The sequence below is a fragment of the Scardinius erythrophthalmus genome, assembly GCF_964197995.2.
Source record: "Scardinius erythrophthalmus genome assembly, chromosome: 19".
Classification (NCBI taxonomy): Eukaryota; Metazoa; Chordata; class Actinopteri; order Cypriniformes; family Leuciscidae; genus Scardinius; species Scardinius erythrophthalmus.
In genome coordinates this window covers 33559745-33575757 of record NC_138239.1, presented here as the reverse complement: position 1 = coordinate 33575757, position 16013 = coordinate 33559745, and the positions used below count along the sequence as shown (strand labels likewise).

The following is a 16013-nucleotide window of genomic DNA, read 5'->3' as shown; positions in this document are numbered from 1 at the left end:
TAAGCGTCAAAGTATACAATTATTTAGGCTATCCATAAAAGTTTATTTGCTTAAATATAATGTAGAAGTGACAGCACAGCAAACTGAGTCCCATGTCTAATGGCTTGTTGGTTTAGACATTGAATAGCCTAAGTATGAAATAACTGATATAGAGCGTGGTAGGCTACATCGTTGTTTTAGCGACACATGGATAAGTCATCAAGCTTTCACTGATGCACGGGTTGGCACGGATTGGCAAAGGCGCATTCAAATTATTTTCTATCACATAGTAGCCGATTGAAAGTGTAGAATATGTGCACTACAGAATACATGTCGATTTCTCTTACGTCTCGGAACGCGGGCGCGTAAACAGCTTTTCTGTTGTAGCTACACCTTAGACCACTCCTTTGCTTTTTTCAACTGCATATGCTGCTCAACTTATTAATGTTGGAAATGTGTCAAGTTTAAACGAAGCGTTTCTCTTTCCTTCTAATCTGAAATAATATATTGAAATGGTTAAACTGCATACTGGATGGTACTTACGCGCACACACGCAGCCTATCCGCAGACTTCTGGACCAATGAAATCAACCCATCGTTCTCCGCGTAACCAGTTAGATTGACGTGGAGGACGCGTCAAATTAACTCCAGCAAACTTCACCCTGCGGGATCAGACAAATCCCTCTTTAACGGGAGAGGATCACTCGTTTCCCATTCTGCCCTAGACAAGTTTGGCATGTAGAAGTTTTGCAGCCGGAATAGACAAAAGTTTGTCGAAGTCTTCCGAACATCTCCACACAGCAACCGCATGCAGGAGCGTTCAGCCATTGAAGGAAAACTGCTTTAAGGACACGCATCGCACGATCAAATGGGTGAGATCTCGTTCACATCTGCACGCTTCATGAGAGATGCTTTATTTAGACCAGAAATAACCGTGACTTTGAGCCTCAAACTGAATGGTTCAATGTTTGCTTTAGTTATGAGCATGTGAATTATTAAAACAAAGCCACTATGCGCTATCTACTGTCTCAATAGCCCAGTTATAACATTAATTATTTCTACTGACAATTTCAAGTGTTAAAAAAAATGTTGGTATTTAAGAGAATGCAGAAAGAGAAAGAAGATCCCCAATTTCATGTAAAAAATCTTTGATGTGCTCAGGTCACTGAATATGATGTGCCATGCTGTTTTACGACATTCGTTTTACTTAACCGAAGTTTCAATGTCTTTTGTTTCTTACAGATCAAAACTACGGGGAGGTGAACCAGCTGGGGGGAGTTTTTGTCAATGGACGTCCTTTGCCCAATGCAATAAGATTACGAATAGTGGAGTTAGCCCAGCTTGGCATCCGACCCTGTGACATAAGCAGACAGCTTCGGGTCTCCCATGGGTGTGTGAGTAAAATACTTGCGAGATACAACGAAACTGGGTCCATTTTGCCCGGCGCAATCGGTGGCAGCAAACCGCGAGTAACAACGCCTAATGTAGTAAAAAACATACGGGACTACAAACAGGGAGACCCGGGAATTTTTGCATGGGAGATCCGGGACCGTCTTCTCGCGGACGGAGTATGTGATAAGTACAACGTTCCTTCGGTCAGTTCTATCAGTCGGATATTAAGGAACAAGATTGGAAACCTCTCCCAACCTAACCAATATGAAAATGGCAAACAAGCACCTCCGCAGTCCGGCCTCTCCTATAACCATATATACCCGTATTCATACCCCAACGCAATGTCTCCTTCCGGGACCAAAATGAGCAATCCTCCCGGTGTCCCTGTCACGGGTGGGCATGTAAGCATTCCCCGTGGTTGGCCTTCAGCTCACACGGTCAGCAATATATTGGGTATTCGTGCTTTCATGGATCCTACAGGTGAGCCTTATTGTACAGCTATTGGCTTAGACAACAAATCTTACATCACACGATTACAGGCCTCAGCCTCACTATCTACACAAAGCAAACCGAGGACGCCTATGTAATCATCTGCTTTAAAGAATCAGAATTTTAAAACTTTAGATAAAGTTTAGAAATGTGTTGACATACCTGACATTTAGAAAACAGAGTCACTAAGGCATATTTTTACACAAATCCGTATGCCATACGGAGTAGGCCTTCAGGTTCTCGGTACTGTAAAAGGTTGTGACCTACTGATAGGTGCTTATATATATATATATATATATATATATAATTAAAAATGCTATGGGGGGGTCGGGGGCTTAATGCGTGAAAAGCATCTATTCGTTAAATTCCTTATTTGTCCAATATAACGAATAAATGCTTATCACGCATTAAGCCCCCCATAGAATTTCGTTATAATACGCATTATTATAATAAAACATGCTGTTGAAAATACTGTATTAGAAAACATGTTATATATTATTATATATAATAATACGTTAAATATTGTCACCTTAAGCAATTGATAATAATGTATTTATTCAAAATCCATTTAAGCAAATATGTATGCAGAATTTTCGCTTAACATTTTCATGTAAAAATATGCTGCACATTTGTGTCGAATGTATTTAAAAGATCGTTTCAAATCATTACATTGCAAGGAAAAGAAAAACAGACTAACGCTGTCAGTTCATTCGGGAACACTTTATTTTAAGTTGTCATTGTTACAGTGTAATTATAGATTTAAGTACTGTGTAATATTAAGCAACTACATGTGCTTACTATAGGGTTAGGGTAGGATTAGGATTTGGTTGAGGGTCAGTTGCATGTAATTATGCATAATTTACTGTTATTACATGTAACATATGTAACAAGGACACTGTAAAATTAAGTGTTACCGTTAATTCCATTAGTAATTCTTTATTCAGCTTGGTGTAATTCTGATTTGGTTTGTTGCAAAGCAAAGTAAAAACAGAAAGTTACATTAATTTAAATAATTTTTCCTAGCTATTGCTAGCGCTGAAGGATACGCACCAAAAATGGAGGACTGGAGTAGTGTCAACAGAGCGACATTTCCCTCTGCTCATGGAGTCAATGGAATAGACAAATCAGCAATTGATGCAGACATAAAATACCCTCAGGTACCGTAGCAATTATAAAATTGTATTTTATTGTTTGAGATGCAAGCTCTGTTCAAAAATAATTTGGATGACTTTGGAAGTTACCTTTCATGTTATTGTGCAATTACATAGGCTACTGTGTAATATCTACATTAAATCGTTCCTAAATTGTAGGCTAATTATTTATATACAGCTGCTTACACACTTTGTTAGTAATATTTATATCGCGAGTATTTATATGTAAACGCAGCCTAACAATAAACGTTACCTTATTATGTATTACTTTGCATAGTGTGTGTTTCTGCTTCTCTCCTCTCGTTGTCTGCTTGCTCTTTTAATGTGCTTGTTTTTCTTCTGTTACTTCAGCCTTCGTCGACTTTGTCTAGCTATGTCCCAGCGTGCGCCTACTCTCCCTCCAACCAGTACGGCGTGTACAGTGGTCCAGCAGGCAGTTATGTGAGCCCAGGGCATCACTGGCAGGCCCAGGGCACCAGTCTCTCACACCCTGGCGGTGGCGTAGCGATGCACCCGAGTGACATCCATTCTTCTATGGCGTTCAAACATGCGGTGCGAGATGGTATGCACGATCATACTTTGATATCAGTCATATTTTAACGGCACTTTAGGAATAATAGATCGAAGTTTTCATGGGCATGCCTTTAAACACAATATTTTGACAGTTATAGGTGTTGCCAACTTTAAGATATCGATACACCTATTTAACGTCAGTAGATAGATCTACTGTTATTATTAGGCTACTATGTTATTACATAGCAATTACAAGAAACAACACTTGAAGGAAAATAAAAAGATAATTCTGATTCAGCTCTCATATAGAAGCCTACCAAGGCTACTGATGTTCTCAAGGCATGCACATAAAAATTTCGTATGAGAAAGAGGTCATGCAGGGTAAACTGAGTGGTATACGCCTTGATGAAAGTGCGTATCTATAGCACGAATGATATTTCTCGTATCATTTATATGCCAAAATGAGTTTTTGCGTACATATGATACGCAGTTTTCGCGTGCATATGATACGCACTTTATGGCGTGTAATATGCACGCCCTCCTCATCCCTAATCCTACCCAAGGGGTTTACAGTATCATTTGAACGCAACAACTCGTTTTGGCGTATAAATGATACGAGAAATATCATTTGTGCTATAGATACGCACTTTCATGAGATCGTGTTGCATTTGAGGCCTATGCTCACCAGCATTAATAAATTATTGGTCACATCAATAGGCCCATATGAATTCATTTCTACTATTGATTAATGCTGTTTACTCATTGTAGACATTGCGCATTAGCTTACTTTAACATAGGATTACAGGCAAATTTTGATCGTATATGTCTTATCGAGTAGGTCAGTTTTGGGGCAGCATTTGTAAAAAAAAAAAAAAATAATAATAATAAGTACATTTCAGAAACTTTTATTTCAGACTATATATATATATATATATATATATATATATATATATATATATATATATATATATATATATTTCTTTTTTTTTTTGTTAAATAGATTATTATTATTATTTTTTATTTTTTTTATTTGAACAGAGTGGCCTATTTTAAAGAATCGAATAATTTAGAACATGCATGTCCCGGTGGCCTGATCCCATACATAACACGTGACGTTAAACGTTTTAAAAACAAAAAGACAATGACTTGATTGGATGTGAGGAGAGTTACGACTTGTTTTCTCTCTAAATATGTCCTCCTGTTTGTCCTCCACAGGAGACAGAAAACCACCGAGTCCCCTAAGTAAGCAGCAGCACTTGAGCAGTATACACGGACTCAGTCTTTCTACCTCATCCTCGTAACAGCGCTGATACAGCAGCTTAGAAATCATTCCCATTTCAAGAGAGCAAACTGTAAGTTCAACCACTGCACATCTCTCGACGGTGATGTCCATGTTCAGCGCGCTCTGGGAATACAATCTTTGTAAAGCCGAATGAATGTATATGACTTTGTTCTTTACTGTAATTATAACTGTCTCCAGGTTGCTGTTTTTGGCGGTTGTTCGTGTGACCAATAGTCATACTGGTTTTGTCTATGCCATTTATGACAACGACTGCATAGCGGATGCAAAATACGATTGTCAGCTAATGCATCAGTGCATTTTAAAATAGTGAAAATACATTACTTAAACGTGTACATTAAATAACCCCTATGTGAACAAAGTAATAAATTGTTAATGTAAATATGAAGAAAGCTTTAGTTATATATTTTTTATAAATTCACGTGTAAATATGCTAAATAAAGGTATTGCATAAAACGAAGTCACAATCGTTGTCTTTCATGAGAACCTAATCTCACTTCCAATTCTCGCCAAGGTATATGGAACTTTTACAAATGTTTTTTTCTCTTCACATTTTGCCTTGGCTTTCAGTACATTTACGCTCACTGTAAAGCTAGCAGCTGTTTTTTTTTTATCAAGAGAACGTTTCACGCAATAGGCTCTGCACGCAGGGAGTGATAAGGCATTCTGCTGTTTTCTGTGCACTACTGGGCGTAATGGTGCTTGTCCGCATTTGGCGCCTCCAGTGATGCTATCTGTGTTGATGCTGGATCACTGCCACACAGTGCAAATATATAGCTATCTTATTTAAGTAATAAGCATATAAATAATTCGGCTTTCATATGACCCTCGATTGCCTCCATTTTGTTTTAAGCGTTTCTGATGACATTGTTGAGGGGTTCTTTGTTTGCAGTCCTGTGGAAGATATGCCAGCTCAGCATATAATACAGATACGGATCTTCGAGTAACGTGTACAAGTTTGAACTGTTTGAATAATGTTCGACACTATGAGAATGATGATGATGATGATGATTGTTATTATAGCTACTAAATTAGGCTATACATTAAATCATTTCTTGCAGTCACCTGTAGGACAATTGTAAAATTACACCTAAACTTACTACATAATTGAATTACACTTCAAGTAGACATTGTGACTAACATAATGATGCTTTATTTTATCCTTTTTGGCTACTTAATTGTTAATATTTTAATTGTCAATTACTTAAAATCATTTGGAATAAATGCGCAAAAACATGACAATAAATTAATAGTAAGAACTAAATAAAGTATCCTGATTTGTAACGAACAAATATTGTTTCGGACAACTGTAGCCTATAAATGAAATTCAGTGGGACTGTGGGAGCAGACATTTCACATGTTCAGTGACTTAAACAACGGCCATATTGCACGTGGTCATTTTTCCTTTTTCTCTGACACCCAAAGGCGCTCGGGCCCACATTGCACATGTGTTGCGCATTTCTGCCTCCATCATTGTGGAAGAGTAAATCGGGAAATGTCCCTAAAATGCAGCTTACACCTTACTACTCAAAATAGCTGACCATGGAAACGTGCACATTGAACCACAAATTCATTTGTGAAAATAAAACACGAAAAACGGACACTGTATGATAAAAGTAGCCTACATAATCTCAACATTTTAGTAAATAAATTAGGAATTAAATATTGAGAATATAACTTCCCCGAACAGACAAATTATTAATATTTCAACAAGCAAACCGTTATAGATCATAAAGTTACACAATGACAAACAACTGACATTTTTTTCCTGCGTGGATAATTCATAGAAAAGGAACGAACCCTACAGCCTGGCACGTATAGAACCTTCATAAGAACTAAGATACATCATTCTCATATATATAAGTGTAAATATATATTATCTCACTGCGCTGGCCGGTGAGATATTCGTTCGTTTGAAGCTTATTCATTTACAGCAATACGATTTCTAAATATGATGTTAAAATTACTGGAGACATAATTACTTTGTCTTTTATTTTTTTATAAATTAACACCCGCGTGTCAAAGACATGTCTATTGTGAAAAAGCAATATTTTGCACTTGTCAGAGCCAAAACATTATAGTGAGAATTTATTATTATTATTATTATTATTATTTTATTGTTTGAAATTTGATTGATTGAATAATAGACGTCTTGTTAAGCGATATAGCAAAAACTGACAGGTCAACTCGATATGATATTTGATAACAAATAGCCAAAATCTATCAATATTAGAACTTGTAGCCTATTGCTAATGTTGTTTCAAACATATTCAGTACAACGATCATATAATCTTTCCTAAAACATCGAATATTCTACTGTGGAAAAGTCAATCATAACGAAATGAAAGTCAACAACAATTCACGACTTAATTACATTCACTGGTAATAACGTAATAATAATAGTAATAATAATAATAATAATAAAACAACTAGACTGGCCTATTACATTATTATAAAAAAATGACAAATTATCCAAATGTTTAATTTAAAATGGAGGAGCCAGTAGTCTACGTGCAATGCAAATATTGATATATGTTAATGTTTGATGGTTTAGGACTGTTGGTCAATGTGGAACATTCTCATGCAAGCTTGTGAAATGTGGATTTTCTAGTTCTGCTCTGTAGTTAGTATAAAACGAATTAAAAGTGGAACAAATGTTAACTGAATGAAGGTAGAAGTTAAGGATCGGTATCATTGATGGATGCTAAATCGTAAAAGGTGAAAATTATAAAGAGATATTTTTCATCTTCAAAATAACAGTTGCAATTTTAGTTCTAATTCAAGTTCTGTTGGGTTCATTTCTCGGCTTTCTGTAGCTTAAATCTGAAGTTAATTAACGTAATTTGTCAGGTAATAATGTAGAGACTCAGACTGATTTCACAACGGAAAGATCTCTGTGACATGTCCCTTAGAGAGAAGAGCATATCAATGCATGTACTGTATACTTTCCTGCCATTTTGGCACTTACAGTTTTCAATGACATCATAGTCATAGACTTTTACTTAGCAACCTCCAAGCAAAGCTCTTTGCTTCTGGTAACAAGCAAACATGCGAGCTTTAAAAAAAAAAAAACACATAAACGCTTTGGCCATTAAGGTGTATTTATTATATTATTGCTTTTCGATAAATGCAGTTATATGGAAAGGTAAAAACTAACCCTTTATGAATAAATAAATTGTAATGTTTTTATGATGCAATGTGAGCTATGTACATAGTGCATTTTACAATAATGTACACAAATTAATATATATAAATCCTAATTATTATTTAATAGACCGAAGGAGCAGAATCATTTTTACAAATCAAAATTAAAGAGCTTAATTTAAACACCAAGTAGCTTAGCACATATCTTGTAGCCAGAAATATAATGTTGCAATAAACAGCAATTGTCCTGTGCCCTGTTTACACAAACTCTTTTAGCACCAATTGGTCGAGGTTTGAAAACGTCTTATTGACTTCCTTACATTCAATTATTTACTTCCTTTTATAAAGACAATTTTAGCCTGATAATAACTGTAGTCTAATATCTCCTTTTGACGCACTTGTCCTCAAATGAAACGGTCACACAACACTCGCAGACATTTCGGGGTTTACAGCTGGTATAGTGGACAGTGATGCTGCTGTAAACTTTGAGAGTGCTGTCATCACGTTAGTATTGCTGTTGTAACAACAGCAACAGCCAGGTCATGTCCTGGGTTCAAGGAATACATGAACTGGTAAAAATGTATTCCTTGAATGCAATGTAATGGGGGCTACCAAATGCCTGAATGGTGAGACGTTGGTGCTGTTGCAGCGTGATCTCATGACATGCGTATTCGTATGTGTTTTAAAATGTTGTTCTACCTCACATTTACTTACGTTTCCATTGACACTGAAACCTACAATACTGACAGCACTCAAACTTAAATTATTTACGTTTGAAAAACTTTACAGTGTACGAATCCTCATTTAAGAATAATAAAATCGTGGCATTCATATCTTTGATTCTGTGGTATTCAGTTGTCATTTATATGACGTTATGCTTTCAGTCGCATTTTTTAAACGCAGTTTACTCACACCTTGTGATACCATTTCGCTCTGAGACTTTTGCTGCAAATTTGTTTTAAAGTTTTGGTTCTACACTTTAAAACCTTAAAATGAATAGTAGTATTTCTGTAATCGTTCAACCATTATGTATCATGTAATATTTATTTTGTTTGCCAAGGGTGTATCTTGTTTTCTCTGCTGTGACTGATATGATTGCTGAGAATTTGGGTCGTTGTTCTTCACAAACGTATGGATTCTAAATATTTGGATTACAGGGCACGAATAGGCCTACATTATTATTATTATTATTATTATTATTATTTTATTATTGTGTGTATGTGTGTGTGTGTGTGTGTGTGTGTGTGTGTGTGCGTGTGTGTGTGTGTGTGTGTGTGTGTGTGTGTGTGTGTGTGTGTGTGTGTGTGTGTGTGTGTGAATTTTGTGAATTTATGTGTATTTTATGGTTCTTTCGTGCGCTGTAATCCAAATCTTTAGAATCCATAGCTTGTGAAGAACGGACCCAAATTTGAGCCTTTATTCAGCGATCCTCAAGACCGTAAACATCAAATCCCGCACTCATTGTTTGACTTGTTGCCTCGCTGATTCGCTGAGTCGACTTTGCTGGCAGCGTTTGCACATGAAGTCAGTGGTGGAAAGAGTACTGAAAAAACATACTCAAGTACTCAAGTACCATTCCATTCCAAAAAATGTAGTGTGAGTAGAGTACAAAGTATTTGTCCAAAAAACTACTTGAGTAAGAGTAAAAAAGTAGCTAAATTAAAAGTACTCATGAGTAGTGAGTAGTGAGTACTGAGCTGTGGATTCTACCCTATTATAATAAACATTGTGCACTACAATAAAAAAAAAAAAAACATTGCATTTACTGTAATTCACATTATCTTTTTTGTCATTAAGATTGAAGAATAGCTATCATTTTGTTTTTAAATATATTAACGCAGTACACTCATCACCATTTAAATATTGTTTGAATATTGTTGAAATATATATATATGCAAATACTATTAAAATTAGGTGTAAGGCCACTGAGCCTGAGCATTGTTGCACATAAAATATCAATGTTCACAACTGTGCAAAGAATTCAAAAACCTTTAGAAACTCATACATAGTTAAGCATCACACACCATGAGATGGGTTAAATAGAGATATTAAAAAGAAATACCTAATTTCTCTTCAAAACAGTACCAGTTTTAGTGTTTTAATAAATAAATGAGAATCACTAATATTATCAGATTACCTCACCTAATGCACTGAAAAAGGCTAAGATAGTGAGCTGACACTATACACTGTAATTCCATGCCATTAAATATGCTACAATTTAAACGTAAATGCACATTGTTCTAGAAGGGGGGCAACATCCCTTACATTTTACACGGCTACATTTACTCGTAATGCTGATAATATAACTTGTAAGGAAAACTGTGCATTAAATAGGGAAGTTATATCCGGGGAAATTTACAAATGAAACAAACACGCACACAAACAATTGCATGTCTCTTTGTAGTCTCGGCGAAGCTGTTTTATCAGCAGCATCTACAAAAAATAAAAATAAATAAATAATAATAATAAAATAATAGCCTAATAATAATTTACTTGAAAAATGTTTTTGCGCAAGTGCACTTGCTAAATGAAGGCAGATTATATGAAACTGATTAATAAAAAAAACGTCGTTTATTAACGAGCTGTAACGCACTGTCAGAAATGCAGTTCAAGTTACCGCCATATGACGAGCGCGAGGGCAAGACGCAGCAGTGCACGTATATCGCTACCATAGACTGTAAAAAATATGGACAAAGCGTCTGTGACGTCACCCATATACTTTCTGAAGAACGGGTTTGAAGCCGTTTATGGGGGGTATGGGCGGCGCCATCTTGGAAAATCTTGGGAAATCCTAACCCCGCCCACCTTCTAACGCAGCGCGCGTCACCCCGCCCACCTTCACTCAGCTCGCATGCTACTCCGGTTATCTGTGTATATTTCAGGCAACGAAATATGTTATAAAACACCATACTAACTCTTTTCGTTTTCATTTAAAGAAATCTTAAACATTATAGCCACACAAATGTGGTTCAGGCAACGCATATTGATTATATTCAACTGCACATAACGTTTGCCTATTTATGAAAACAAATATATATATATATATAAAACACAAACCTGCCTCTTTTCATTTTAAATATAATATAAAAATATTAAACATTTTATGGTCCAGGCAATATGTGCATTTGTACTAAACAACAGATTTTGCAGTAAACAACATTACATATCATCTTCGTTGTATTAAAATTTAAAATGACAAAAACTCAACCCAGTCTCTTTTTGTTAAATTTCAGTTTTATCAATGTTAGCCATTATAAAAGTATAAGTAAAAGGTATAAGAAGCTATACAAATAAAGCAAACAATTCAGTCAAACATACAAAGTCAGCGCGAGTCTAACCATACATCGGTAAAGTTAAATAGCTTATAAAGTTATGAAACTTCCCCTCAGCCAAAACGATTGCCCAGGGAAAAAAATATAGATTCACGAGACCAAAAATCGCCCATTAGACGAATACACAAGACACAAGACGAATTATATCTCATGTTTAACCACTACAGAGACGCCAGAGTCCGCGGCATTGGCGGCAAACCTCAGAACGTCAAGCCGATGTAAGACTCTTCCAGGCGTGGTACATCGCGCCGAGCACCCGGTCATCGCTGGATCAACTGGATAAAATTTTCATAAATCTTTAAATAAACCACAGATTTGAGCTTTAAACAACTACATTCTCGCCTGAAAAACTCTTAAAACTACATTTCATGATACAGAAACAGTAGTATTATGTCAACTGTATTAAAAAATGGCGCTTCTTATGTTGTCATTCTCCGTTGCGCTGCCTTGTCAGCTGTCAATCAAAGTTAACCACGCCCTTATTGTCATATATTTTATAACTAAATACGATCTAAACAAACGAGTTAGAAAAAAATTCACCCCCCTCACAGTGGTCAGGCACTCGGAACCTATCGAAAAATACAATAAAAGTCCATGGGACCAACTTGTAAAAACATGAATTTATGCTGTGAAAACGGACATTTTAACATGGGGGCTATGGACATTTGTTCCCTTTTGGGACCTGCCTCTAGCGGATTTTCGATGTATTGCCGTTTTTCGCACTTCCGGGTAGGCTTCATTTTTCAGATCAGAATGTTGCCTGATCGCTACGTGCATCTCTATATGTGAAGTAAATGCACGGAGCGGGAATTTACGCATTATGAACTCGGCACATGAGGGAGTTAACACAGTAGGCCTACGCAATACCAGCCAGCCTATATACATAGCCTATATAGGCCAGCCTATACATATCATAGTATGCAGAAATGTACCTTAGTCGGCTATATTAGAGAAAGACGCAGATATCTCGATTGAATTGATGCTTGAAGAATGCACTTCCACTGCCGGCACGAGTAACAGCAGGTATATGGTTAAAGTTTTCTATGCAGTATTTGATTTGATGACAGTCACGAGACCGATTACTTGATCCAATCACGTTGATGGATAAAAATAAAATTAAAACAAGCATGTAACCAGTGACAACAACAGACGGAAGGAAAAATAGCGGAGTATACATCACTTAAAGGTGCTCTAAGTGATGTCACGCGTTTTTTAGGCCAAAATATTTTTTGTCACATACAGCAAACATCTCCTCACCATAGCTGCCTGTTCCCTGAACACACTTTAAAAAAAACGCGGTCTTTCTAGACACCACAGGCTCCACAAACAACAACAAAAACAAACAGGGCTCACCCACCACGAAAACATAACATAATGTTCCAGCCAATAACTGACAAGAATGATTTGGGGTGGGGTTAGTGCGTGGAGGAGGGAGAGTCTAGCTAGCTTCCGCTTTGTTTGACAATATAAGAAGTGACATCACCCAACATCACTTAGAGCACCTTTAAAATGTAGCCTACTCAAGTAAAAGTAAAATTACACAATTTTAAACTACTCAAACTACTACTACTACTACTTTCTTTCTTTCTTTCTTTCTTTCTTTCTTTCTTGGTGTGTTTCCATATGATGTGACTACCATAGTACGATGCATCGTTGGAGAAATTATGCCAATTCCAATGTTAACAATGGTGATTTAAGAGCATGATTTAAAAATTTTAAACTAGTAAATCTAACAGTCCTTTTTTTCTTCTTTTTTTTAGCAGAATTAGAAAGACTACACTACTAAAATCTGTTTTGTACCTTTAACTGAAGAAAAAAAAAAAAAAAAACTGAAAACCATAATATCATGTTCATAAATAAAAATGCAACATAATAAAACCAAAATCCAAGTGCATCACAAGTATCCTTTTCACAAGCTGAGGAAAATACTATTATATGTGCATGCAGTTTCATGCACACAAATTCAAAACACCATATTCACAACATTACACTAAATTAATGCAATAAAAATTAATTAAATAACATAAGGTCCAACATGAAACATCAATGTACATAGCTGATAACAAAAGCTAATCCAAAACAATTATTTAAAAGAAATACAATTTAATTCTGTGATGTATCACATAGGGAATTCTGGGAATGCCAAGTTATGTTTTTTTTTTCACTGTAAATTAAGATGACTTATTCTTTTTAACTATTCTATAAAAGCTGTACATATAACAGTATTTTACTGTAAAATGACATGTTTACAGTGTACTATTTGAGCTAGAATCCATAAATAAATAAAGGATAACTATTCATTGTCACACATTGTTGATTTATTTCTCTGTTAAAAATGTTCTCCAGGGTACAGAGAGTCTGACTGAGAAATGTTGTTGAACACACTTATCAAGCTAAATAAGATCTAAATATTAAGACTATATCTGATAGACATGCAATGATAATCTTAATAATGACATTTAAATATGTGAAATATGTTACACTTTAATGAAACGGTATATTTATAATATGTCCAATTGATTTTCTAGAATGGTTGCAGAGAGTCATTAACATTCTATTATACGCACCATATGAAGATCATAGGTCTTTAAGCGTTTAGTCTGTGAAAAGAGAAAGCTGTGAAAGGAGAAAGAAATTCATAGACATTTAAACTTTTTTGTTGTTGTCATTGATACTTTTTTATTAAAGGTGTATATATTATTTATTTATTTCTTTAGCTTAAGCTGATACTCTTCAAATAGTCGAAGTCAAATAGTAAAAGCAAAGTCTGGATAAAGGTTCTCCTTGACTTTAAAAAGTTTTAGCAACTCAGTTCAAGACAAATTATGTACTATCTGTTAATTATCAATCAATCTTTCTATCCTCTGGCCTTTTTAAGAATTTGAACTGTAGAAGTTTTTTTTAATGAAAATTCCCCAAAATCCTATGTATGCAAGATATACATCTTTAAAGTGAAGAAAGTTTTTTCTCCTAAAGGCGGTCTTGGAGTAACAAGCTTAAACAGATACTCACAGTGGTGAAACAAATCTCATCTGTTAAGCCAAACAATAGTGAGAGGCATGCCTTTACCGAGTCATAGTACTCCTATCCTGAGAGTGAGTGATTTGTCATTGTCTCCTGTGTGTAAAGGAAAGATAGGACTGACTCTGTAGAAACAAGTGCTCATCTTATGGTTCTAACAAGCCACTGGAAGTGATGCAGCGGCTTCATATTACAGTGTTATTTAATGTTTATATCTGACTCACTGACTCAGCGCTTTGCATTTAGATGAATTCTGTGCTAAATGAGGTCAAGGATCAGTTGATCACTGAAATCTGTTACTAATTTCATGCAACATGCAATTTTGTAAAAAAAACAAACAATTTAATAATAATCAGGAACTAAGTCAGCGTAAATGCTGCCTGTTGTCCTACTCAACATATAAGCACACCGTCATGGAGAAACGTGTCTTCAGCACCATTCAATATAATAGATGACTCTCTACTAAGTTTCAACTCGCTGTAACAGCTCACCACATCAACCAGTCACTTTGAACGTTGAGACACACAGATGGGACAATGGCATTCAACTTCTCTAATTAAAACATAACATGTTCATGTCCCCTCAGAGGCCCCAGCACAGACGTGATTCTTAGATGAACGATTTGCTTTGGAGACAAAGACTCTGCAGTTTTATATGTGCAATAACAACAGTTTCTCTTTGATCCTAAACTCAGATGATTTTCATAAAAAAAAAAAAAAATTTGGACATACAATTGAGATGCTATTTTTTTTTAGCACACAGGCCACTGAATTGTTCTAAAGTATATGGTCAGTTTCTGCATTGCATTAACAGTTGTTATGTAAATACTGTAGCTAGTACAAATTGTCATGTTTCATGCATCCAGCTGAGACGGATATCTTTGATAGAACATATTTGTGCAGCACTGAGTAGGAAAAATGCTTTTGTGTCCATGGCTTCTGATGCAATGACTCTATATCTGTGGTAAACAGATCTCTGGGAATGGAAGGAGATGTGCATGATTCCCCCTAATTTTCAGGGACTAGAGAATTAATCATCTGCTAAGATGCCCATCTGTGATTTATTTCAAGAGCTGAAATATGTTATGTGTGGTCCATGCCATCTCATATATTTCTGCAATTACCATCAGGCTGTGTGGCAAAGGATTTAACTGTTGCTGAACTAATTCTTTTGGCACTGGTTCTTATGAGGTGAAAAGAAGATGATGACTTTCCTCAGAAAAATGTTTTTTTGTGGTTAGCCACTGTTCTGTCTTGGTTTTGTGTATGTTTTATTCAAATCTTAATAGTGTGAGCAGTACTGCAATGGGCAAAACAGGAACAGAAATGTTGTCATTTTCCTGCAGGTTGGTAAGCTAGTAGTATTTTTGCTGTTTGGTTGTGATATGCAAACTGCCATCATTTACATAATAGTCATAGAGCAGGACTTTGACTTCTGTAACAATTCTGTTGTCTGAAAATGCTACTTTCATATTTGTGCTTAAAAATGATGCTGTTGTGGTTGAAAATGTACGAGGAGCCATGTACTAGGAGGTCACTGCACAATTCACAGAGAAATACAACACAGTTTTCTTTAGTAACCGGACACAAGACATTCTGATGCGCACTGTGAAGTCCTCTAATGGTGCATTCAAGTCCTCCTGGGAAGTTACAAGTTGGGAAGTTGTAATTACGAAATCAGATGTGTTCAAGTC

The 16013-nt window shown here is 35.8% G+C and overlaps 1 protein-coding gene across 1 annotated transcript; it reads left to right on the top strand.

Annotated features, from left to right (window-relative positions):
* Positions 1 to 1226: 1226 nt before the first annotated feature.
* Positions 1227 to 5275, top strand: pax1a (paired box 1a). Its single transcript, XM_081347804.1, has 4 exons — positions 1227 to 1850; positions 2883 to 3016; positions 3362 to 3572; positions 4739 to 5275. Exons 1-4 carry the CDS (start codon positions 1712 to 1714, stop codon positions 4822 to 4824), a joined length of 570 nt encoding a protein of 189 aa, XP_081203930.1. The 5' UTR covers positions 1227 to 1711; the 3' UTR covers positions 4825 to 5275.
* Positions 5276 to 16013: the final 10738 nt, after the last annotated feature.

Coding starts and splice junctions, on each gene's coding strand:
- pax1a (XM_081347804.1), top strand. CDS start 1,712: ATGTCTCCTTCCGGGACCAAAATGAGCAATCCTCCCGGTGTCCCTGTC. Junction 1,851..2,882: donor TGCTTTCATGGATCCTACAG/GTGAGCCTTATT, acceptor AATTTTTCCTAG/CTATTGCTAGCGCTGAAGGA. Junction 3,017..3,361: donor CAGACATAAAATACCCTCAG/GTACCGTAGCAA, acceptor CTGTTACTTCAG/CCTTCGTCGACTTTGTCTAG.